At 46.8% G+C, this 25,832-nt stretch overlaps 2 protein-coding genes across 2 annotated transcripts in view; one reads left to right on the top strand and one right to left on the bottom strand.

The window, feature by feature from the left end:
* GPS1 (G protein pathway suppressor 1) overlaps positions 1–6,166 on the bottom strand; it is a 36,862-nt gene extending 30,696 nt beyond the window's left edge. Inside the window, exon 1 of the mRNA XM_066586603.1 lies at positions 6,016–6,166. Within this exon, the coding sequence (XP_066442700.1) occupies positions 6,016–6,048 (33 nt within the window). The 5' untranslated portion in view covers positions 6,049–6,166. The remainder of the gene's footprint in view (positions 1–6,015) is intronic.
* Position 6,167: 1 nt separating this feature from the next.
* RFNG (RFNG O-fucosylpeptide 3-beta-N-acetylglucosaminyltransferase) lies at positions 6,168–19,872 on the top strand. Its single transcript, XM_066586604.1, has 9 exons — positions 6,168–6,257; positions 9,497–9,924; positions 10,451–10,499; positions 12,697–12,799; positions 13,658–13,811; positions 14,622–14,707; positions 14,788–14,953; positions 17,452–17,537; positions 17,620–19,872. The coding sequence occupies exons 2-9, from the start codon at positions 9,550–9,552 to the stop codon at positions 17,687–17,689; spliced, it is 1,089 nt and encodes a 362-aa protein (XP_066442701.1). The 5' UTR covers positions 6,168–6,257; positions 9,497–9,549; the 3' UTR covers positions 17,690–19,872.
* The last annotated feature ends 5,960 nt before the right edge of the window (positions 19,873–25,832 follow it).

The following is a 25,832-nucleotide window of genomic DNA, read 5'->3' as shown; positions in this document are numbered from 1 at the left end:
GGATACAAGATGTGATACGGGTGGGCATGGAGGCTCTAGTACCCTGTTGTACCGCCTCCAGCTTGGATACAAGATGTGATACGAGTGGGCAGAGAGGCTCTAGTACCCTTGTTGTACTGCCACTAGCTTGGATACAGGATGTGATATAGGTGGGCACGGAGGCTTTAGTACCCTGTTGGGCCGCCTCTAGCTTGGATACAGGATGTAATAATAATATAATAATCTTTATTTGTATAGCGCCAACTTATTCCGCAGCGCTTTCAGGCCTGGATAAATGCAAAACAATACAACAATTACAATGTGAGGTACATTGGGTTAGACACAAATGGGTTGGGGGTGGTACAGGAGGTGCAGGGGTTGGGGAACACAGGCAATAGGAAATGTCATGTACAGATCATTTATTAGAAGGCAAACAGGGTGGGGCACCATAGGGAGGGGCGAGGGACTAGGTCAGGAGATTTGGTATGCTTCCCTGAAGAGGTGCGTTTTTAAGGCACGTCTGAAATTTCGTGCATCGGGAATTGTCCGGATGCCTTGGGGCAGAGTGTTCCAGAGGATGGGTGCTGCTCTGGTGAAGTCCTGTAGGCGAGCATGTGAGGTTCGTATTACAGGGGTGTTTAGTCTGAGGGTGTTAGCCGATTGGAGTGAGTGGGCTGGGTGGTGTACTGACAGTAGGGAGGCGATGTATGGTGGCGCAGCGCCATGCAGAGCTTTGTGAGTGAGGTAGAGGAGTTTAAATTTAGTTCTGCAGTGGATGGGCAGCCAATGCAGCGACTGGCATAGTGCAGAGGCATCTGAGTAACGACTGGATAGAAAAATGAGCCTAGCTGCTGCATTTATTATGGATTGGAGTGAAGCGAGTCTAGTGCGGGGGAGGCCAATGAGTAGCGAGTTGCAGTAGTCAAGCCGGGAGTGGATGAGGGCGACCATGAGCGTCTTTAGCGTGTCCGTGGTTAAGAACGGACGTATTTTAGCAATATTTCTGAGGTGCATGTGGCATGTTTGGGCCAGAGATTGGATATGGGGGGCAAAGGAGAGGTCAAAGTCCAGTGTGACCCCAAGGCATCGGGCATGCCATCTGGGGGTTATGATGGTGCCAGACACTGGAATGGAGATGTTGAGGGGAGGTCGGTTAGAAGGTGGAAAGACAAGGAGGTCAGTTTTAGAGAGGTTTAGTTTGAGAAATAGGGAGGACATAGTGTTAGAGACAGCGGACAGACAGTCGGTGATATTTTGGAGGAATGGTCCAGAGATCTCACGAGAGGAGGTGTATAGTTGGGTGTCGTCAGCATAGAGATGGTATTGGAGGCCAAATTTGTGGATGGTTTGTCCAATTGGGGCAGTATAGAGAAAAGAAGGGGACCAAGGACCGAGCCCTGGGGTACCCCAACAGCGAGAGGAAGTGGAGCAGAGATAGAACCAGCAAAGGAAACACTGAAAGAGCGGTCAGAGAGGTAGGAAGAGAACCAGGAGAGAGCAGTGTCCTTTAGACCAATAGAGTGGAGCATAGTGAGAAGGAGATTATGGTCGACAGTGTCAAATGCAGCAGACAAGTCAAGGAGGATTAGTAGGGAGTAATCACCTCTCGACTTTGCAGTCATCAGGTCATTTGTTACTTTTGTGAGGGCAGTTTCGGTCGAGTGTAGAGAGCGGAAACCAGACTGGAGGGGGTCGAGGAGTGAGTTGTCAGAGAGAAAGCGAGTAAGCCGGGAGTAGACCAGGCGTTCCAGTAATTTGGAGATGAAGGGGAGGATTGAGACGGGTCGATAGTTGGCAGCATCAGTCGGGTCCAGGGTTGGTTTTTTAAGCAGAGGGGATATAATGGAGTGTTTGAATGAGGAGTGAAAAGTGCCAGAGGTTAGGGAGAGGTTGCAAATTGTAGTGAGGTGAGTAATGAGAGCTGGGGAAAGGGACTGGAGGAGGTGAGAGGGGAGAGGGTCGCTGGCGCAGGTGGTGGGGCGGGCAGCAGAAAGGAGCCTGGAGACTTCTTCCTCTGTCGTTGGTTCTAGCGTAGATAGTGAGTAGGTGCTGGGTGCAGTGCTGATGAGACTGGGATCAGGGCTAACCATGCAGCTTTCAGAGATTTCTTTTCGAATGTGGTCGATTTTTTCTTTGAAATAGTCAGCTAGTTCTCCAGCAGTCAGGTCTGTCGCAGGGGCCTGTTCTTTGGGGCTGAGGAGGGAGTGAAAGGTCTCAAAGAGTTGTTTAGGGTTGTGGGATAGTGAAGAGACAAGGGAGGTGAAATAAACTTGTTTGGCATGGTGAAGGGCTAGGTTATAAGGTTTAAGCATGAATTTGAAGTGGAGGAAGTCTGCCGGCAGCTTTGACTTTCTCCACAGCCGCTCGGCGCACCTAGAGCACCGCCGGATGAAGCGCGTTTGGGACGTGAGCCAGGGTTGCCGTGGTCTGCGTTTGACGGCTCGCGTCACGGGCGTGATATAGGTGGGCATGGAGGCTCTAGTATCCTGTTGTACCGCCTCCAGCTTGGATACAAGATGTGATACGGGTGGGCACGGAGGCTCTAGTACCCTGTTGTACCGCCTCCAGCTTGGATACAAGATGTGATACGGGTGGGCACGGAGGCTCTAGTACCCTGTTGTACCACCTCCAGCTTGGATACAAGATGTGATACGGGCGGGCATGGAGGCTCTAGTATCCTGTTGTACCACCTCTAGCTTGAATACAAGATGTGATAGGGCGGACATGGAGGCAGACAGGTTCTGTATGGTATCCTGCAGCATATTGGTCCACATTTGCTATAATGGCCTCTATATGGTGCATACTTGTAGGCTGTCAAAGTTAGCATCCCAGATGGTCCCATACATGTTCTGTTGGTGATAAATCTGGTGCCGGGCAGGCTAAGGAAGTGTGACAATGTTATGGGGGCTTCCTGTGACCCCTTGTGTGTGCGACCAAGGATTATCCTGCTGGAAAATGACTTTTGGACATTGTCATTAGAGGAACACATGTGGCTGCAGGATGTCCTGAACATATCGCTGAGCTGTCATTGTCCCTTGTACCACTACTGGGGGAACCGACTGTCGTTTGTGATGCCCCCCTCCCCCCCCCCCCCAAAAAAAAAAACCCATCACACCGGCAGGGGGCAGTGTGCCACTCCACAGCAAAGGTAGGATTGACGTGCTTACCCCAGGGTCCCCACACACGAACACGGCCGTGGTCCGTGCCTAAACAAAACCTGAATTCGTCACTGAGGACAACCAGGCTCCACTCCCTAGCGTCCAGTTTCGTTGTTCACAACACCACTGCAAACAGAGGCAATGGTAGGTGCCACAGGTAGTACACGTAACGGGCGCCATGAGACCAAATGACCTTCAGCCAAGTGCCTGGAAATGGTTCCTACAGATACAGGGGTATAACGATGGTGTCACCTGTCCTGGATGGCAGACAACAAAACAGTTGGAGCTGCTCGTGCTTGTTCAACAATCCTCTCTACTGGTGGTCTGTCGTGGGCATCCTAAGCCCAGTCACCTTGTGTTCGCTCACACATCCACTGGTCCCAACACGTCCTAACAGTCTGGTCAGAACGGCCCAGTGGGGGACAATTCATCGCTACGACCATCCAGCTTCTCACATCCCAATAATGCTCCCCTCTCAGACTCTGGTAACGGGGTAACATCTCTTCCCTACGTCGTAGAGGCGTCTAGTGGTCAACAAGCTCCACAGAAGCAGAAGAAGAGGTCACCACACACAAGGAGCCTCTGAGAGCCTTTTATAGGCCGGGGAGGGGGAACCACTTCTAGGACCTCAGGTAGCAGGATAGGTCATCTCATCACACAACTCTAATTATTTGCATATTTGATTTTTTTTTTTTCTTCCTCTGCCGTCTTATCTGCGTTTGCTACTTCCGCCCCTGTTCATAGCCTCCAACACCTCGTGAGCAGTGCATGATGGGAGGACAGGAGCAGAAGCACTGCGCTGTATGTGCAGTTCAGAGTGCTGGACGGTCCAGTTTGTCGGCTTTAGCAGCTCTCTGGCACTTCGATTGAGGGGGAGGTTGGTGCTGGTAAGTTGTAGGACCTGTGAGCTGTGGGCAGAGCTACAGCGCTGGCCAGTAAACAAGCTCTATGCATGCTGGGAGTTGTAGGCAACAATCTTGTTGCGTTTACTACAGAAGTGATCCATGTAAATACAGTGGCAGATCGGCGGCTGCACGGGGCGAAGAAGAGGGTCCAGAGCGGCAGATAAAAGGTAGACGTCAGACAGTGGATTGGAAAGGGTTAAGCACCATACGCAGGTTATGAAGCTCGAAGAGGACGACAGGTTCCCTTTAAGAAATGACAACTGAGCTCTAATTGGTCGCTTCTGAGGCCTATCCCACCCTGATACCCCAATCATCAGTAGGAAGCTGGACAGGCAGGTGCTCAGGGCACTTTCCCCGGAGGCACCCTGTATGAGCGGATCTGTCCCTGATGCAGATGGTGGGCTGGAGCATGATCTATCCCTCAGTCATTTGGCTTTTTGTTCACTTTTTTTTTTTTTTTTTTTTTAAGGCAAAATGAACATATTTTTTAAGCATTTCCTGCGCCAGCTAAAGAGAATGTTCAATTTATTGTACACGTCATTATGGATGCGGTCATACCATTCTTAAAAATTTTAAAAAAAGTTAACCAAAAGAGAAAAGTGTGCAAAAAATAGTGTTTTTTAATGTTCCAATGACTTGAACGTGTGATGCTATGACAGCTCTGATAATACACTGCAGTACTTCTCTACTGAAATGCATTATCGTCAATCATAGTGATCACAGGACATGGCAACCCATCAGGCCTCCGCGATTACATGGCAGAGGAACGATGGTGTCACACAGGGAGTGCCCTACCTCTGCAAACACTGATGGCAGCATGTGAGGGCTTAACAGCAGGGATGGGCATTCTTACGGATCCCCACTGTTGTAGCGGGAGGCCAGCTGTCAGTCACAGCCGGCTCCCACATAAGTGTACGTCCATAAGCAAGAACGCCTTCTTAACCAGGACATAAATATACGCCCTGGGGCGGAGAGGGGTTAACGGTCAGCTGGGCTAGGGAGGTAAGCTGCAGCCTTACCGCTCTGGTGCGGCGTATCTCCCGGGGAACTAAAGGATCATGAAATTCATCGTGCCGATCAGATATATAGTGCTGAGGGGGGGCGACGGGCCCCTTTAACAGTCAGTTGTACCTACACAGACGTTCTGAAGGTAAGTGGCCCCACTGTTTTATGGCGGCAACGTATCCTTCCCTTCAGGACTGCATCACACGTGTGTAAGCGTGTTTGCGCGCGCCTTAGTGTAGCATTTACGCGGTATGAACGATGTTATTTTGCATGTGCGTCGGCGTGTTTTACGGTCCTTTTTGGCGCCCGCAGGACACGATCATTTGCCCGCAGCAAACAAAGGCGCACCGATTGAAATGGCTAATGAGTCCCGATGCGTTCTATTTCCTACCCAGCGTTTCACGCCTCTCCTGGCGTACTGCGTGCGCATTTGTGCATCCCCATTGACTTCCATCAGGACCCTTTGTGCGCAAATCCGCAGAAAAATAGAACGTGCTTTTTTTGCCTGACCAAAATGGGTGGAAAATACAGAAATGTGAAATCAGTGGTTTCTATTCCCTCCGTATCGCGCGTGCAAATACGTCCGTGTGAAGCGCTCCTCAGTCTTGGGGTACACGTCTAATGCAACCAATCAGCGCCTCTTGTCGTACAACAACAGTCCCAGTGATTGGCCGCAGCCAATGCTGTATACGGGCCCTGCACCGCGCCGTCTTTTATAACATTGGCCGAAGTTAGAGATGTTTGGCGAGGACTGCGCCAAAGCCTGTCATGGCGTCACTATATGTGCCGAGAACAGGCACCGGCCAGAGCTGCAGTATTACATGCACTAATAGAAGGGCTGCACAGACCCCCAGGAGTACCGGGAGCTACAGCAGGACGGAGCCCCCGCTCTGTGCACCGACCTCCAGGACTCACTAGTGTCCCAGCACACATACGTCACGGCCTACACAGTATGGCGGGCGGCTGACCTGCAGGTTGAACACTTGCACCGGGAGAGGCATCTTCCCCTCGTTTTCCGTTGCTCCGGCCCGGACCCTCAAACTACTTCCGGGTTACGCATATTACACTTCCGGCGCAGGCTGTCAAGAGGGGAGCGTCGTGACGTCATTACGTCGGACCTAGTGAAGGTCACATGATCCTCCTGGGGGTGACGTCACCGCTCTTACGCCGCCAGCTGAGCTGTATGTTATTGGGCGCCCCGTGCACAGAGGTAGGTGCCTCCTCGGTATGTGGTCCGCTGCAGCACATAACCAGCATGTTGCCCGCACTGCTAAGCCTTGTGCCCCATCACGTGTGTATAGGGGAAGCGTTCTAGTAACTGCACCCTCTTAAAGTGACCCTCCATGCCCAGGACAGACGGTCAGGGGCTGCAGGTGGGGACTTGTGCTACCAGGTGCCATCGCCTCCCTAGTTGGTTAGTGACCTGCTTGTTGCTGAGGCCCTTATCTGTTCTTCCAACCTGGCTGTGGCGCGCCTGTCGCTGCGCAACAGTAGCCAGACAGTCCATGCTGCTTCCTGATTGGCCAGTGTTGCTCATGTGAGCAGCCTCAGCCAATCGGTGCAGTGTATGATGTCCTAAGCCCCTGTTAAAGCACTCCTCCACTTTTAGGTGATACTTGAGGTATAGAAGCCTCATCAGTTAGGGCAGAAAACAGCGCAAAACTGACGGCTGGCTCAAGATTCGCTACCTTTTTCCTTTCTGAAGCCGTTTAGACTGGGCTGACATGGCTGTAAGTGTAAACCACAGAGTCACGCAGCGGTTTACCGCCGTGGAGCCGGCCTGGTAGCGATATTGTACTCCAAACCGCAACATATCTCACTGGCGCCCGGCCTTATGGAGTAAAAAAAAATATGGAAAACCAGCGTAGCAGAAGCTGATCGTGAGCGCCGGAGTATTGACCTGCATGGCGGCGGTTTGTGAGGCCGGACGTATTCTCATAGTCTGGCTGACGCGGCGCTTGTATTAGCGCACGTTTACACGTGGCCCTCTGGAACTGCTAAATGCTGACCTTGACAATGACCTCCTCTAAGGCTTCCCTCACACGGGGGGATTTGCATTGCGAAATCAGCAGCAGGATTCCCCCCTTCGGATTCTGAAGCAAAGCCAGCTCATAGCATGCTGTGAGAAAAGGCGATTGCCTGCCACGAGCGGAGATAGGTTGGGATTTTTCCACTCGTGGGGGAGAAGCCACAGCATGCTGGAATTTTGTGCGGGCCATCTATGGCCAGCTGCCATTGAAGTCTATGAAAGCTGTCCGTCCTGCGGCCATTCTGCAATCATCATTGCGGAATGGCTGCAGGAGCTGCGCCATTGTCACAGCGATGGTGCGGCATCCTATCAACTGCGCATGTGCCGGCCGGCGCTCTGGCTGGGCCATTTGCAGCAGAGGAGGCTGCATCATTGCCATAGAGACGGTGCGGCATCCCCTGTAATCTGCATCCGCCACAGACAAGACCACCGGCGGAGCAGTAAGCTGGGGTCAACAGACAGGCATCGGGTCAAACTCCACTGCAGGAACCCACATGCGGGGTCCGACCCGCCCGGGTGCAGGCGACCTAAGGCTGCGAGTGCCTCATCACTGCCGATGACCCTTAAATAAAATGGTGTCAAACACTTACAGACTACTTTTATGCAAAAATCCCACAAAAAGGCAAATCTAAAAAGACTAAAGAAGAATTTCAGAAAGCGGCGCCTACTTACTGCTAGCCTGCGGCAGGAGGGCAGGCACAGACACCACATCCCGAGCATGCAGACCGGAGGAGCCACCGCACAGGTGCCGCTACTGATGAGTGACACTCACACCCACCTTATACTGAGGGGGCGGCTGCTTGGCACCATTTTTGAGGGCGTTCATTGTACGAAGGCCTGAAAATCATCGTTGGCTCGTTCACTGATCATTCCGTCCTCTCAGTCACTTATACAGCCGATGTGAACTATTTCTCGTCAACGACGTATCTGTCATATAACCAGGCTCCCCGAGTGAACTCTGACGTCATTCGCTCTTTCAAATGAGAAATCTGCTCGGTCAATCGGGCCTTGAGAATACTGATGCGCCACCAGTGCCCGTAGGCTATAAGAGTCGCCACGGTCATCTTGGATAAATGAGGGGGAGCCCAAGGGACAGGTGGATCGGCAGCCAAACGGTGAAGAGGATGGCATTGGGTAATAGAACGCCCCACTTGTGGACCCTGGACAAATGTTGTCCTGCGTCCGGAGGGTTGCTCCAAAGGGAACCTGTCACATCCTGTAAGCCATAAACTGGGATCACAGAGTCCAGGAATGTGCGTGTTACACTTACCTGGCTCCCTGTTCTCCCTCGATCACTGGTGGAAGTCGGCGCTCGGTCTGTCAGGGCTTCTCTTCTTTATGCTAGAGAACAGTATGTGTACGAGCAATGACTCATCAGCTCCTGGACCCACCAAAGATTCACCACCGGAAAATGAGGGCATGTCTACACTTCTCCCCAGGGGGTGTACGGGGTTATTCAGAAAGCAGGTGCAGATTTGGGGATTAAATTACAAACTACAAATGAGAGGTACACAATCCACCCATCAGTGAGAAGAGGAAGGTTCAAAGTTCAAAGCTCCATTTTCTACCGCACCGCTGCTTCTTGTCTATAGGAAAATGGCGACACTACAGGAGAAATCCAATGGGAATTCCAGCGTCTTTTGCCAAAATTGCCACCAAGCAAATTTACGAGTGACACTTTAACTTTGTTGAACTAGGTTGCATATGCCAACAGAAAAGCACTGTCCGCCCACGCACGTCTCCTGAAAATGTGGCGCGTGTTAGATCCGCTCTTGAATGGAGCCCAAGGCCATCCACTGCAGAAAAAAAACCTTTGAACCTTCCCCTCTTCAATGATGTGAGGATGGTGTACCCCTCTTTTGTAGTTTTAGTCCCCAAATCTGCTCCTTGTCTTTGGATAACCCCCTCAGTACTACACGACCCATTCTAGGAGTGAATGTTGTGGGATCATTTACTTATATACCTGTTCACATGTGGGGCGGTATAGGCATGATCCGCTGATGAACGACCATTTACTAGTTCACTGGACCTTTTACACAGCCTGATGATTGGGCGATTGAATGTCCGGGCCTGATATCCGGACCACATACAAGGTCCTTTTATGATTGCGCATACATAGACACTACAGAAAGGATTTAGACTGCTTTCACATCGGCACTTTGAGTTTCTGTTTTTCTGTTCTGAGCAGAGAGGAATCCTCGTGGCAGAACAGATCAGTCTTGGGATGGAACTAAACGGCCCCAAAAGGACCCTATTGACTATAAGGGTGACCGTTCGCTTTCCGCTCAGCTATCCATCTCTTAGTCGGAAGAAAAAGCGCCGCATGCGGTATTTGTGCCGGATCCGCGGCTAAACCTTCGACTGGAGATCCCAACGCAGATATGAAACGCCCTTATTTAAAATGTTTTTCTTGTCTCTAGTATCTGCAATGCCGGGTTTGGCGGACCTGGGCTCATCCCCAGAGGGCTGAAGAATGAAGATCTCCTGTGCTGGAATGACTAGGATCGGCTTCCTGCTCTCCGTATCTGTGTGTGTTGTGTTTGTCTTATTCATTCCTTGGATAAAGCTCGGTTCTCTGAAGCCTCACCCGCTCCTCGCCTGCAACATCACTTGTAGCAACAGATACATCAAGTCTCGGCTGGAAGTTTCCAGGCTTTCTGCACGTGGTCACAACCAAAGTGCCGCTCTTCGGGGATGGAAGAACTACAATCCACAAGGACTTGGCCTGAAAGCCAACGCGTCCTTACAGATTGAAGATGTATTTATTGCCATAAAGACCACAAGGAAATATCACAGAAGTCGCTTAGACCTTCTCCTGCAGACCTGGATCTCCAAGGCTAAGGAGCAGGTGAGGGATATAAAGTGTACAGATTCTAGAATCCGTTATTTAAGTCTCTTAAAGGGGTATTTTGGTAATATAAAGTTATCCCCTATCCTTAGGATGAGGGATAATTAGTTGATCGATGGAGGTCTAACTGCTAGGACCAACAGAACAGGGGTCCCATGTCCTCCGAGACTGGCAAATGGATGGAGCAGTTTCATAGGCTTGGTCACCACTCATTCATTTCAATGAGGCGAGTGCTTGAACTATGGCACGCTATCTCCAATGCTTCCATTGAAATGAATGAAGTGTTGACCGAGCATGTGCTCTGCTCTTGCTTCAGTCATTTGCCAGTCTCTTGTGGACATGGATCCCATTTCTGGTGGATGTTGGGGGTCCCACTAAACCCCCACTGATCAGCTATTTACTACCTATCCACAGATTATCTGAATAATCTTTTAACATTCAACCCCTGTTCATCAACCGTATGATACAGTGGGGTTAATAACTGTTTAGTAGCAACTCCATATTAAAATATCTTCTATCCTAACAGACCTTCATATTCACGGATTGGGAAGACCAAGAACTGCGGCAGAAAGCGGGTAAGAACTGAGATGACAATGTACTGTACGCACTACACGACCAAGATGCTGTAGAGATCTGAACATATGTGTTTGGACTTCATTTTAAAACCAAGGACAGTAATGTTATAGCAGCCACCACTTTTCTGAGAAGACTTCCCTGAAAGGGAAGAGAGACAAATTGGATATTAGACAGTCAGGGTGATCAATGAGTGGAACAGGTTACCATGGGAGGTGGTGAGTTCTCCTTTGATAGAAGTCTTCAAACAGAGGCTGGACAGACATCTGTCTGGGATGATTTAGTGACTCCTGCACTAAAGCAGGAGGACTCCTGCTAACTGAGCAGGGGGTTGGACCCGATGACCCTGGAGGTCCCTTCCAACCATTCTATGAGACAGAATGTGGCTGAGGGGTAAGAGAAGAATTTTGCAGCCAGAACATTACTCTGTTTGGGCACAGCTTAGTACTAAAGGGGTTTTCTCACCATGACTATTATTTGACCACAGAACTCCATTTCAGGCGACCATTTCTCCTTCACAAACGGGACAGGATTGGTGAGATCTAAGCTGATGGATCTCTTCTAGACCACTTTTAATGCTAGCCTATGATTAAAATCCGCGGCACGTCTACAGTGACCGCTGTGGGCGGTCAGCGGATCAGACTGCTTCCATGGACTTCAATGAAAGCCATCCGCTCGGGATCTGCAGGATAATGGGGCATGTTGTGATTTATTTTTTTTTCATCTCGTACGATCCACATGGCAGGAAGAAAATCACATCTGCATGCTTTTTACTGTTCTGCGGATGCTAATGCATCCCTATGGGCGTTTTGATTTCTGGATCTCGTGTGGTTTCCGCCAATCAATCTGCCCGTAGACATTGGGCCTTACAATAGAAGCTGTGTCGCTAAGATTTCAAGAAACTCGTCCAGTGCGCAGCATGTCAACTCATGCTATGGATTTTCATGTCAGGCATTTAAATGAGGTGGTGAAATCGGTGACCATTCCACATCAAAATCCATGTAACACATGCGGATTTTGATGCACGAAGAATTCACAGTGGAGAATTCTGTCATGTGTGACCATCGCCAACAGTTGGCACCGGTATTTGCATCTTAAATGTGCACTTTGAGCCTACCAAATGGGGAAGCGTGCCACAGGGAATGTGTTTTCCATTATGCCAGATTACAATATTTTTGGGCTGTAGGCTGGTCTTGCATAGTTTATTTTTAAATGCTGTGTCCAGATAGCAGAGGTTTTCTCACTTTTTCTGTGTTCTCATAGGTCCATGGCACTTAGTAATTGTAGTGTGCTCTGGGTCTGGTGGAGTCCCGCACAACAACCCCCCCCCCCACCCACCACGATGTTTTTCATAGGCTTCTTTTATAGCGAAAATACTGTCAGGAACGCAAAACACCAGTGTTTCTCTGCTCCTATCACCAAGTCCTCCCCAACAGATCATGATTTGAGGATATCCTATAGCGAGATCTCCTGTGTTAATTCCTAGTGACTGACAAGTACATCATTTGTGCAAAGAAAAGGCTGGAAACGCCCATTTTGAGTGATGCATATGGCCAGACTACACCGACCCTTGGCAGCAAATAGCCCCACGGTCCTGCCGGTACATCACATAGCCGTTCGCTGCTGTGGGTGTACATAGCCTGACTGCATGCAACCACCTGAACCGTGTGTCTACAGCCTAAGGAAATCTTGAAAACTTCACCTGTTAGGGGCGCTAGAAGATTGGAGATGGAAAAACAGTTTGACACTAGAGATGAGCGAACGTACTCGTTTCGAGTACTTACGCACCCGAGTACCGCCATTTTCGAGTACTTCAGTACTCGGGTGAAAAGATTCGGGGGGCGGGGAGAGGCGTGGCGGTGCGGGGGGGTAGCAGCGGGGAACAGGGGGGAGCCCTCTCTCTCTCCCTCCCCCCCCCACTCCCCACTGCTACCCCCCGTGCCGCCACGGCGCCCCCCGAATTTTTTCGCCCGAGTACGGAAGTACTCGGAAATCGCGGTATTCGGGCGAAAAAGGGGCGTGGCCGAGCACGTTCGCTCATCTCTATTTGACACCCTTCCAGCCAACAAGTCACAGCAGGATTTCAGACTTGTGTGGCTGCTGAGCCCCCCAATGAAGTGCTGACACACATCCTTACTAATAATGCTAGTAAACGTAGAATTTTTTGTAATCAGTGTAACTATCTTTTGCCTCTTGCAGGGAATCAAATGGTGAACACCAACTGTTCGGCCGTTCACACTCGCCAAGCCCTGTGCTGTAAGATGTCCGTGGAGTACGACAAGTTCGTATTATCATCCAAAAAGTAAGAACTGATCTATCTATCTATATATAAATATGGAAAATTCAACTAGCGTGCCTCGGCGCACACCACGCGGTACACTGTGGACTTCGTACTGACCAATCCACGCCAAGATAGCCTGTCCACACAATGGAATCGCTGTGAAGTATATGCCAATGTACAGTACAGTGTATGTGAATGGGGTTTTATAAAACCTCATTAATGTACAGAAGATAGTCGTGCTGTGATCTTGAGATCCGCAGCATGTTCTATTTGTCGCTGTGGAATCCATTCCCTGCAATGATTGATTTCCGCAGTGCACATCTGCACATTGCGGACTCCATTCATCCGACCGGGACAAGGGACCCCCACTCTTGTGATCAGACACTTATCCCATGGGATAACTTCTCTTAGCACAAGAAGGTAGAACACTGTGTATCACCACCGTCATGTCATCCTATGCAGGCGTCGTCTTACATCTTTCCCACACATGGTAATATAGGGACATGTTCTCTGCATAATTGGGTAGATTTGCTGTAGGGCTTCGCATCGAGTGATGAGTGCTGGAGATCATACAGACTTCTCAGAAGCGGATATAATTAAAGTAACTGTTTGTCTAAATGAAGACCCTTATTCTGTAGCAGTTGAAGCTGCAGGAGAAATGAAGCCCAAAGAATGGGGACCCATAGAATACTTGGTTTTGCAGGATCCTTTAGAGTCAGCAGCTTTCCACTCGGGATAATAGAGGTTGCAGGGGTACCAGGTGAGGTAACCCCCTTTAAAAGAAAAAGGCCAAATAGTGTTTTTATGCAATTGAGATAAGACTTATGTAATTAGTAGGACCGATCAATGTGTGTATTTACAGTAACTTTCTTGTTTTAGGTGGTTCTGTCATTTGGACGATGACAATTATCTGAACTTGAGAGCCATGCTAAATCTTCTGTCTGCGTTCCCACACAACGCCGACGTCTACGTAGGAAGGCCAAGTCTGGATCATCCCGTAGAGACCCTGGACAGAGTAAAAGGAGATGGTTCAGTAAGCATACTTATTTACTATTGGTACTCTATAGCTATGCAGTCTTAGGCCCAATGTCCACAGGCGGGGCACACGCATGGATGATCCGAAATTCAAGCCTACCATAGGGAGACATGGGCGTCCACAGCTTAATTGAAGCATGCGGATTTGTTTTGCGGACCTTCTGGTACGGAAAACAAATCTTAGCATGCTCCATTTTGCTGTGGATCCCACATGAACGGCTTCCATTGAAGTAGATGGAAGCCGTCCGATCCGTGGGCTGTTTGCAATTGAATGACCCGGATTCCACGAGAAAGCAGGAGATTTAAAAAAAAAACAAAAAAAAAACTCCACTGCGCATATGCGGCGGTCTGCCCGCACACATCCGCAGAGAAGAAAATGAAGACCCACAAAACACCCAGACAGGTAAGCAGAAGACCCATAGTGTCCTCGGCCGCGAGCAGGGTCTGATTCCGCTGTGTGTTCTCGCATACGGAATCCAATCCGCCCGTGGACATGAGGCCTTAAAGAGGTTTTTTTGGGGTTTTTATTTTGATTGCCTTCCCTTGGCCTCCAGTTTATATGAGCAGTGGAAATCCAAACCCCCAAGGAGCCCACCAACCTGCTCAACTCCTCCTTTGTATATCTAGTCATAGCATGGAACATCTTGTGTGGACGGGCAAAGTACTCCCCTTTCGAATGCATGTAATTAGGAGGGAATGGTAATCCGGGTGGAATGTAGTCCCTCCATAATGCAGCATACGGGGCATTCTCATTCTTGGTATAGTAGTTCTGTTATGCAGTGACTTCTTATCATGTATTGATTTTCAGGCATCTCTCAAGTTTTGGTTCGCAACTGGGGGTGCGGGCTTCTGTATTAGTCGAGGACTTGCCCTGAAGATGAGTCCCTGGGCTAGGTGAGTGCGTGGAGTGTCCAACCATCTTGACTACCGTCTCTCAGAAATGACTGAGATCCTAAGTCCTCTCTTGCCCTCAGTATGGGGAACTTCATCAGCACAGGAGAGAAGATCCGTCTCCCCGATGACTGCACTATTGGCTACATTATAGAAGGGATGCTGGAAGTGAAGATGCAGCACAGTAACCTGTTTCATTCACACCTCGAGAACCTACAGAAGCTTCCGCAGAGCTCTTTGCTTCAGCAGGTAAGTACTTTTGTGACTTAAGTTACTTTTGTCTTTTTCAAACTTGGCCTTCCCAGTATTAACCCTTTACAATCCAATTTTGGATTCAGGGTTTCCTAGAGGACTTTCTCTTTCTGCTGGCTAGAGCCAATAACGTGGTATCGGACATGCTGGAGAGGCCCCCGACAACAGAGTGGCCAGTAATATATAGTAAGAATACCCTGCCGGACGTCTACTGACATCAGAGCTGTACAGCCTTCAAATAGAATGTCTTCAGACGTCAGACAGTGGATTGGAAAGGGTTAATTGTGCCCCAACTATACTGGGGTGTGTAAATTTCATTCCTCATTTTTAGGGAAAGCGTGTTGGTAAATAAGGGAAATTTTAATTTAATGTATAATATGGCTTCCGTTCAAATGAATTGGCACCACATTGTAGATCCCCCGCTAGTGAGTAGAGGTAATTCATTTGATTTGATGCCACATAATACTATACTACCTTACCAGTGTGCTTTCTTCAAAAGTTTGGCATGTGGCTCTCTACTCTGGAAACTTGTGGCTGTACTGCATATAAACAAGTATGACCACTAGGAAAATGTAGACCTTAGTGATGTCAAGTCCGGCAGTTGTATGTATAGCACCAGAGTTACTGGACATGATGTCTTTTAACCCCTTAATGCCACAGGGTATAAGTGTACGTCCTTACACTTACATCATGTGGATAGCGCGAGATCAGGAGAGATCCCACGCTATGTGGCAGCAGGAGCCGACTGTCACCTATGGCCAGCCTCCCACTGCAACAGCAGGGGTGCATAGGGACAGCGACCCCCGCTGTTAACCCCTTCCCTCCCATGCTCTATGTAGATTGTTGCATGTAAAGAGTTCCCAGAGGGAGGGAGCGCGCTCCCCTCTGTGACGTCCTTGGACCCCTGCGAAGTAAATCGCGGAGGTACGACGGGTTGCCATGGCAAAAAGGACGCCAGATACAGGCGTCCTACTTTGCCATTGTCTATGATCGCTATTAGAAACGATAAGCATTGCGATCATAGGTGCTATGATGCAAGTCCATAAATAGTGTAAGGGACCTAAATAGTGTTTAAAAAAAAACAAAAAAAAAAATACTGTCTCTCCCCCTCCACTATTATTATAAAAAAAAAAATTAAAATCCCACCTATTTTGGTGTCGTATCCGTACAACAAATTGAACACACATTTTTTTTGTTCGGCATGGCAAAAATCGTTAACGGAAGAAAGCAAAAACGAAGGCAAAATGTCTTTTTTTATTTTTTTTTTTCTTTCTTTTTGCCTCCGCAAAAAAGCAATAAAAGTGATCAAAATAGCCGTGTGTACCCCAAACTGGCACCTATAAAAAGTGCTTACCATACAATTTCAACTTTTTAATTTTTTTTAACAATAAAACTGTTTTTTGTTCTTTTAGTCCTAGTCCCCATAGGGGACTTGCACTTGCAAACATTTGATCGCTCATGGAGTATAATGCAATACCATAGTATTGTGTTGTGTTCTGACAAGCAGCCTATCTACAGGCAGTCAGCCATAGCAGCCCTGAGAGGCTTCACAAGGCCCCACGCTGCCATGGCAATTGAACAACACCGTGCTATATCAGCATAGGGAGGTTGATCTGGAGCTTTAAATGCTGCTGTCAGAGCCAACAGTGGCGTTTTAAAAGCTACCGTCCACAATCGTAGTTCACGCTGAACCAGGCTGTTGCTAGTAGCTGTCAACTTCCAAAGATGTCCTGCATTCCCCGTCCAAAGATAGCCGATCCTGCTCTATACACGCCCTGCGTCTCCATGACTTAAATATACATGGTGTTAAGGGGTAAAGTGGAGCAGTCCATAAGATGCAAATTTTAGGTGCTGTCCCACTCACCTGTAAATTCTAATCCAAAGCAGCCATTAGCCTGACATTCTGTAGGGTGAAACTAAATGGGTTGTCCAAGATTTCTCAAAATTGGCCAATTGTGTATAACTGTAAGAGGAAGAAAATAATCCCCAAAACATTACTTGCCTTTTAAATGTTGGTGCTGGAAGTTTCTTCAGTGGTCAACTTAACCCTGTGCTGTGAGGCATTTGTTTTGGTTTTCTTTGGCCAACTACTTAAAATGTCTTTCCTCCATTGTGCTCATGGCAGCCCTTCTTCCTTTGTAGTTTTGCTTTCTGGGCATCGTGTAGACCTAGTCTTGCATCCACATGCTAGCTTGGATTTGGTACCCTTCGAAAAGAGGACCTACTGTCTATGGTTTTCAATTTCATATTTCCCTTTTCTACCAGAGTTGCCCCACTCTTTTTCTTTTTTCTCTACTATTTTGTAGATCTTGCTGTGCCAAGCTAATTATTTTTCTCGCTCTAATTAGCTTCTCTCCAACAATACTGCATCCTGGATCTCCTGTTATCTGTAAAATGCAGAAATGTAGCTAGCACCACGTGCCTGACCTCCTGGCGCCTCCTTTTACATAAAGACAATGCTCTTGAGACAGTACAGAATATCCTCCTTCTTTCAGGTGACTCTAAGCTATGGTGGTCCTGAAAATAGAAGGAATGTTGTGCGGGTAGCCGGGTCCTTCAGCCTGGACCAAGATCCCACTCGGTAAGTTCTGTCCAATTCCGTAAAGCAAACTTACACACTTCATAAAACTAATATTTTCTTCCCTTTTTTTTTTTTTCTGCAGGTTCAAATCTCTCCACTGCCTGTTGTATCCTGACACCAGCTGGTGTCCTAACAAGAAGCCTTCACCTTAAAGTGATCTGTGGCTTGGTCTGATAGGTCTTTCACTGTGAAATGATGGACTATATCTGGACTATATCTATGTTGATCTACACTCCCGGGAAAGAGCGGGCTCCTTCCATTTCTTCTCCTTTTCTGCACTACTTAACAAAACACTAAATTTTAAAGAGGCTGTCCAAGATTAGAAAAATATGGCTGCCGTTTTCTAAAAAACAGTGCCACACTTGTCCATAGGTTGGGCATGGTATTGCAGCTCAGTGCCATATACTTCAATGGAATTGTGTTGCTCCTGGATAGGACTGGCACTGTTTGTGGAAGCAAGCAGTCATGTTTTTCTAATTCTGGACAGCCCCTTTAGAGGCTCTCGTGGCGTGCAGCTGAGTGTTCTATTGTTCCCTACTATCAGCCATTTCAGGCAGGCTGCTGTTCATCATCATGGCTTTATCTAACATATTTCCAGTTCTTATAGCATAAGAAAGCTTCATCATTCTTCACTCTAGGATTCCCACACCTGACTGCCAACATTTGAAGTGGTCACGGTGGGTCCTCCTAAACCGACCTTTGCATTGGCTTTTTGATTGGCCTCCTAGAGGCTTCATTCTGTACATATGCACTAACATGGCAGGTTGCACAACTCTCGTAATAACTGAGCCGAGCGCTCATTATACACTGAGCACTCTGCCTGATCATGGAATGTATCTAATGTGGTTGTGAAACTGAGCTATACGCATGGACATAATGGTCGCACTTCAGGCTTCTACAACTTGCTGTAAAGCAACTTAACCGCTGCTGTTCTAGCACGACTGGCAAATGCCAATGCATGAGCAGAACGTGTCCTGCGCTACAAGCACTCACCTGTATGGTCGAGACATGTATCTTAATCTTCTTATATACACAACTGACATGTAATTTGTCCAAAGAGTGAGCTGTATGATCCATGAGATCAGGATGGGGAGAAGAGTCCTAGATGGAGCAGGGGTTATTGTTGTGAGATCACCTCCTTTTTAAGAACCACTTGTGACTTTAAATCTATTTTACCATGACCCAATCGGCATTTAGTTTTAAAGGATGTTGTCCAGCCTCACTCCAACACCATCTAACATTGGATGTGGAGAGACGCTGCTGCATGCTAGCAGGACATTTGCCAATGTCTTGTATCAAATATGTCTCCTATGTGGGCAAATATCCCACCCAGTGTGACGCAGCTTCCCTCCACACCCCCGATGTCAGATTGGGCAAGAGAGAGGGGCTGGACGACCCCTTTTGAAATTTTTAAAATGCTGCGAGGGCTTTTAAAACTTTCCATAAATTTAGCGGCATTGAGCGGAATCTTCTTGTGAGCAGATATGGCCAGTAAGCATCGGTGATGATGGCCTCCGTGTTGCAGGGACTTTCCATTATAGCGCTTTGTTACAGACAGCCACAGGTCCAGCTTTGGAGAACCTCAAATGGCTGTTTCAGTCCCCATCGCTGATAGAAAGCAGGCAGTTGGTGCTTTCTGTATGTCCAGTTTATTTCAGTTGACAGTCTGTGTATTTCTTGGCCTTTTTCATAGAATATTTTCAGTGATCGGCTTTTGATCGATCATTTTGCATAAACTACTTCTTGGTACTAATGCCTATTAGTACCAATTAGTAGCCTGTGAGGTTGTATTCAGAGAACAGACCACCCGCTGTTCTCTAAATAAATTCCCTTTGTTCTGCCAAGGGGCTGACAGCTGAGACAATGTTATCAGCGCTCCCCGGGCAGACACAGCGTGTGGTCTGTCTTATCAGCTGTTCTGCCGAACAATGGATTTCATGCCGAACTGAAATTCATCATTCGGCAGAAAAGTGAAAGATGGGCACATTTACACGCAACGATTATAGCTCAAAAGATGGCTTTTGAGCTATAAACCTTTTTTTTAAATGGGCTTTTAAACTGTCCTATTCTTAGGACCACGGACGTCTCCGCAGCTAAACCCTGACCAAGCAGCGTTTTAGAACGTGTCATAAAGCCTTATTGTTAAGGGGAAAACAAAGTATTCTTCTAGGTTTGTTTATGCGCTCCATGAACTCTGCTTCTGACTTACCACTCAGTCGGTACTACGCTTTGGATGATTTGTCCATAATTTGATGTACAACTATCTGCGTTGTAATTTATTAAATCTGATCATCTGTACAGCGTTTATTGTAAATAAAAACCTTTATATTTTTTATTTGTCAGTTTTTTTTTTCTTTGAATTTGTGTACGCAAACCTTTTTTTTTCCCATTCACTGACCGCAAAGGATTAACCCTTTTTACATAATACGGCCAAATACATCATAACTGCATATGCCCCATGCAATTGAGATGTATATAGACAACCACAATACATTAGGTGTATGTAGTGGGCTTAGCAGCTTAGCCCACTCCATACATGGGTGGATATCGGCTGTCTTTGACAGCTGACACCGGCCACAATCGGAGATAACACCAGTTGTGTCTGCTAGCTGTTTAAATGCTGTTGTCAACTGCATTCAAATGTCCCTATTGATTGGGATTTAAATGTCCTGAACAGTGCCTCTTCGAAGAGATTGGAGGTGGGCCTTATGGGTGTCATGGCAGCCTGGGGCTTTCTGAAGACCCCCCAAGACTGCGATAACGGATTCCCTATTGAGACCTGCTTGCAGCACGTCCTTTTAATAGGAGATCCCTTTTCTAAGCTCTTAGAAGTGCATTGGTTAGAGTAATTTGCTTCCCTCTAGAATGGCAACCTATTACAGGTCTGTTCTACCAGTAGCCGAAATGGCACAAAAATAGTGGCATTTACCTAATTAGAGCACTGAAACTATGGTGGCATTTAAGACTGGCATTTCATGACGCGGGCATTCTTCCTGCCCTTCAGGCTGGTGCTTGACAGGCTGCTATGTATATAGTCACTATAGGTGAGCTCAGCACCAGGGGTTTCCATCATGCAGCAGATATCACCGCAGAGATGATTCCCCCAGCTTCAAAAATCCATAGAGTGCGAACGCATCAGCATCTCCATCATACTTTTCTTTCGTACCCCAGTCATATAAATGATGCAACATTTCGGCTAATGTAAGGCTTGGTGCGTACACAGCCTCCTGCCAATCGGACCTGCGGGCGTGTGGAGTGCTGTCCTCATAAGTGCACCAGACTTGCAAATTAGAGGGCAAATTTCTAGCTCAATTCGAGTCAAAAACCTATAGAATATGCCTTGCACCACATTATGTGCTTTAGGCCTGTTTCACCTGGGCTACAAAATCACATGTTTTTGTAGCGATACAACATCGCTACAAAATGCATGTGTGTGAAGCCCATGGGTTCCTTTTAGAGATGAGCAAACCCTCTAGACATGGAGCACATGTAATGCCAGAGGGGGGATATATGTCAGGTGTGTATATACTCACTCCTGAGGCAGAATCAACACACACCTGATGTAGATCTCCCCCTCTGGCATTACATGTGCCCCATGTCTATATGGTTTTAAGCTGAATCCATAAAGAGTATCCTTTAGCAAGTCTATTCTGTGAAGCGCCTGTCGCTGTAATATACGGCCATTCAAGGGAGTCTGATGCAAAACTGACAGCTGCAATGAGCTGGACTAAAACATACTTTTCTCAAGGCTGTTGCTAGTGGCGGTACTGATAAAATGCACTTTTAGGGTGGTTTCACAGGCGAGAAAATTGCGCAATTTTTGCCTGATGCAAAGGTCCGTAAAAAAGCAGTTTATGAAACCAATGGTTTCCTTCCCATTAGCGATTTGCTTTCACTGATGTGATGTTGAGAAAACAAAAAAATCGCAGCATGTTCTTTCTTTCTGTGACATGCGTTTTTTTTTCCTTAAATCTCTCATGTTTCCCTATGCAGCCTCCTTTTTATTGCATCGCAATAAACACAGGTTGCGATTTTAACATTAGAAAGCTCTATTGACTCTTGAGATAAATCGTGTGTTGTGTTTTGTTGTTTTTTTTTATATCACAGGGCAACAGTGATGCGATGTGAGATTATTCTCCCAAAAAAACCATCACTGATGCTCAAAAATCGCAAGAACAAAAATGCACTTTTGCCCCAGATTTTTCCCGTGGCAGAATCGCGATTGCCCATGTGAAACGAGCCGTACTCTGACACTGCAAGTGTCCTGAAGGCGTACCTATTTCTCTCCATTAAGGGGATTCTGACCGGCGGGCTGTGCTGGTCTTTCCTCACCCACACCATGTGGAGTGATGGCTGTCTGCCTATACACAAAAGGATAGAGAGCTGGCAGTCTGTATAATGCAGGAGGGGAGTAGCCGGCACGGGCCGCCTCCATGACTTGGCGCTCAGCTCTGAGTCAAACATCCTGAATCTGGTGACTGGATCCCTTTAACTCTTTCCAATCCAATTTGTATCCTTGCTTTCCTAGGGGGCTTACTCTTTTTCTGCCATTATACAACGGCGCTATCTGCTGGCTAAAGCCAGTACTGCATTAGGTGACACGTTGGATAGGCTCCAACAGCAGAGAGGCTGGCAATATACAGTAAGAGAACCCCGACGGACGGCTTCCAACATCGGAGCTGTACAGCCTTAAATCATAATGTCTTCAGAGGTCAGACAGTGGATTGGAAAGGGTTAATCTGCTACAACGGTCCGATTGATAACCTTTAGTGGTCTGCGTGGTTGGATGCTACAGCTGTCAGTCATGGCTGTGAAGCAGCTCTGTGGAGAGGACTGCAGGAAGAAGGCTCGCCTCTAGAACACTTACAGCAAACACCGCAGAATAAAAGTTCCTCCAATCAGTACTGCTGGTACCGTAGTAACAACCTTCACAAGGGTATAACTTTACCCTGATCCACTGTTTGCTGTGTGTAGTTAGGCTGCATACCCACGAACGTATATAGGCTCGGTTTTCACGCCGAGCCGATATACGTCGTCCTCATCTGCAGGGGGGGGGGGGAGGAGGGAAGAGCCAGGAGCAGGAACTGAGCTCCCGCCCCCTCTCTGCCTCCTCTCCGCCCCTCTGCACTATTTGCAATGGGGAGAGGTGGAATGGGGGTGGGGCTAATTCCTCAGAACTTAGCCCCGCCCCTGTCCTGCCTCCTCTCATTGCAAATGGGGCGGAGAGGAGGCAGAGAGGGGGGAGCTCAGTTCCTGCTCCTGGCTCTTCCATCCTCCCTCCCCCTGCAGATGAGGACAACGTATATCGGCTCGTCGTGAAAACCGAGCCGATATACGTTTGTGGGAATGCAGCCTTACACTGTGTATGCAAAACTGCTCCCTCTGCTCCCAAACAAAATGGCTGCACCACTTCTCTACCTGATGCACACTGTTGACTATATATAATTAGTCTAAGACACTATATGCTGCTTTAATTAGCCAGTACTGCCCTCAGATAGTCACTTCAAGTTTATGGAATGCAAAGCCCCAGAGTTTTCACATGGAATAGATCAGATTGGAAAAATTGCAGTTTCTTTTTCTTTGTTCCTTTTTTTATTAACTCTTCCCCAAAAAGTCATGTACAGCAAAGAATGCCACAGGAACAGGTTTCGCATGGGAGGTGGTGAGTTCTCCAGCAATGGAAGTCTTCAAACAGAGGCTGGACAGATATCTGTCTGGGATGATTTAGTGAATCCTGCACTGAGCAGGGGGTTGGACCAGATGACCCTGGAGGTCCCTTCCAACTCTACCCATTTAGGATCCAATGTCTGGGATGAATTAGTGAATCCTGCACTGAGCAGGGGGGGGGGGGGTTGGACCCGATGACCCTGGAGGTCCCATCCAACTCTACCATTCTATGATTCCAGTGGGCAGGACAATCAGCTGATGGGCAGGGATCTTAAGTGGCAATTAACTCGTTATTACCTATCCAGTGGACAGGTTTATACTGGTAAGAGCCTGGAATATCCTTTTAATTATTGTTTAACCCCTTACTAACCGTCTTATTTAGTACCTTGGGGACCAAGGTTTTTCTTAGTTTTTTCATTAGTTTAAAAGTGCCATAACTTTTATATATACTTTTTTTTGTCTACATAGCTATATTAGTACTTGTTTTTTGCAGGACAAGTTGTATTTTTAATGACACTACTGTGTTTTTAAAAAATGGGTTTTTTTTGTGGGGGATGTAAAAAAAAAATCCAGAAATGTCACCACTGTTTTTTGAATTTTGTTGTATTGGCGTTCACCGTGTTATTTTCTGGATCAGCATGATAATGGTGATAGCAAGTTAATGTAATTTTTTTAATGTGTTACTGCTGTTGGATATTAAAATAAAGCACAAAAGATAATTGTTTATCTCCGCAGTAATAGACCCAGAACATTTAATTTTTTGATTGAAAGAGCCGCATGAGGATTTACGTTTTGTAGGACAACCTGGAGTTTTTATTCGAAGCATTTTGGGCTAACATTAACTTTTTACTCATTTTTTTATTTTGCTGTCCAGGAGGTGGGAGTAGCAAAAAAAAACAGCAACTCTAGAATAGTTTTTTAATTTTTTTTTTTCTACAGTGTTCACCTTACAACATCAATAATCCCCCTCCTTCATTCTGCAGGGCAATACAATTACAACAATACCATATATGTGTCGTTTTTTTCTTTTTCGTTTTTTACTACTTTAACACAAAACATTTAATTTTTTTAGAAAGAAAAATTGAATTTGCATGACCACATTCCAAAATCCATGATATTTTAATTTTCCACCTACTAAGCTTATGTTAGGTCTTGTTTTTTGTGGGAAGAGTTATACTTTTCATCTATACCATTTTAGGGTACATGCGACTTCTTGATTGCTTTTTATAGGTTTTTTTTTGTGAGGTAAGTGGATGAAAAATAGCGATTCTGAATTTTTAAATTTTTTTTACATTATTCACCGTATGAGATGAATAATGAAATATTTCAGTTGTTTGGATTGTTACAAGCATTGCGATACCTGTTTTATATGTATTTCTATTTATTTATTTAAAGGGGTTCTTCCGGGACATGATATTCTGTAAAACTTTGCTCAGCCTGCAGTATTAAAGCAGATAACATACTCGCCCTTTCAAACTCCCGCACCGCTGCCGTGTCTCCGGTCCGTACTGAACTTCACTTCTAGGAGGGAGTGATGGTGACCTGACACTGGGTCACATGAGCACTGCGGCTATTGACCAGCTGAAAAGAGCCGGTGATTGGCTGCAGTGGTCACATGGCCTTTTTGACTGGGACATAATCGCTAGCTCTTTGCACCTGTAAATGAAGACCTTCAGGGATTGGTATGCCAGCAAGATGGCAGCAATGCGGGTGCACGGAAGAGTTTGTATGTAGTCTGTTATTTTATTACTGCAGGCTAAGCAAGACTTTACAGAATATCATGTCCCCAGATAATGCCTTTAAAAATTGTTTTGTAGGCGATTTTTTTTATTTTTTTATAAACTTTATTGAACCACCTTTTGACACAATTATTTGGTCCCTCAAGAGGACTTAAAAATGTGATTGTTTGATCACTAACTTAGTTCACTGCATAAAGGCTGGTTTACACGGGCCGATGATCACTTAAATGACAGTTTGAGTGACAGCTTTGAGCAATCATTTTGCATAAACTATTAAGTAGCTACTTAAGTACCAATTAGGTGTGTAAATGAAGCCTTCCCTGAACACAGTTAATTATCTTCTCTCAGATCCTTTGTGTGCTATCAGCACACTGGAGAACTGCTGATAAAAGTGAGTGACGATTTTTAGGTTAGCTTGAATTTAAAGATCAGCTAACAGTGCCTGAAAAGCGCACGATGGGCGCACATTTAGATGCACCGATTATCGCTAAAACGATCGCCAATTAGCAATTTTTTTTAGCGATCATCGGCTGGTGTAAATGGGCCTCTGCTTATGCAGTATACTATGCATATTGTTGTGGTAACTGCAATAGGTTGTATGTAAAAAAAAACAAACTAATTTTGGTTTATTGCACTCTGGTGGCCAATCTAGTGAACTATGCCAATTGCCATATGTCGTATGTCCACACACCAATAAGAAATCATCAAATTCCCTCTCTTTCTATAGGACAAATCAAAATGATGGGGGCAAAATGGGAATCTTTTTGTCTCTCCTGTAAAGTTTGATAGATTTGACATGCAACCTGTTGCAGTTACCGCAAGGATATGCTCTCAGCCAATCAGACTGTGTCTGCCAGGTATCTCAGCCTTTTTTAGGCCTCCTGCTGCC

This window comes from Eleutherodactylus coqui, chromosome 13 (genome assembly GCF_035609145.1).
Source record: "Eleutherodactylus coqui strain aEleCoq1 chromosome 13, aEleCoq1.hap1, whole genome shotgun sequence".
Classification (NCBI taxonomy): Eukaryota; Metazoa; Chordata; class Amphibia; order Anura; family Eleutherodactylidae; genus Eleutherodactylus; species Eleutherodactylus coqui.
Note: the sequence above shows the minus strand (reverse complement) of the source record. Positions and strands in the feature narration are given on the sequence as shown.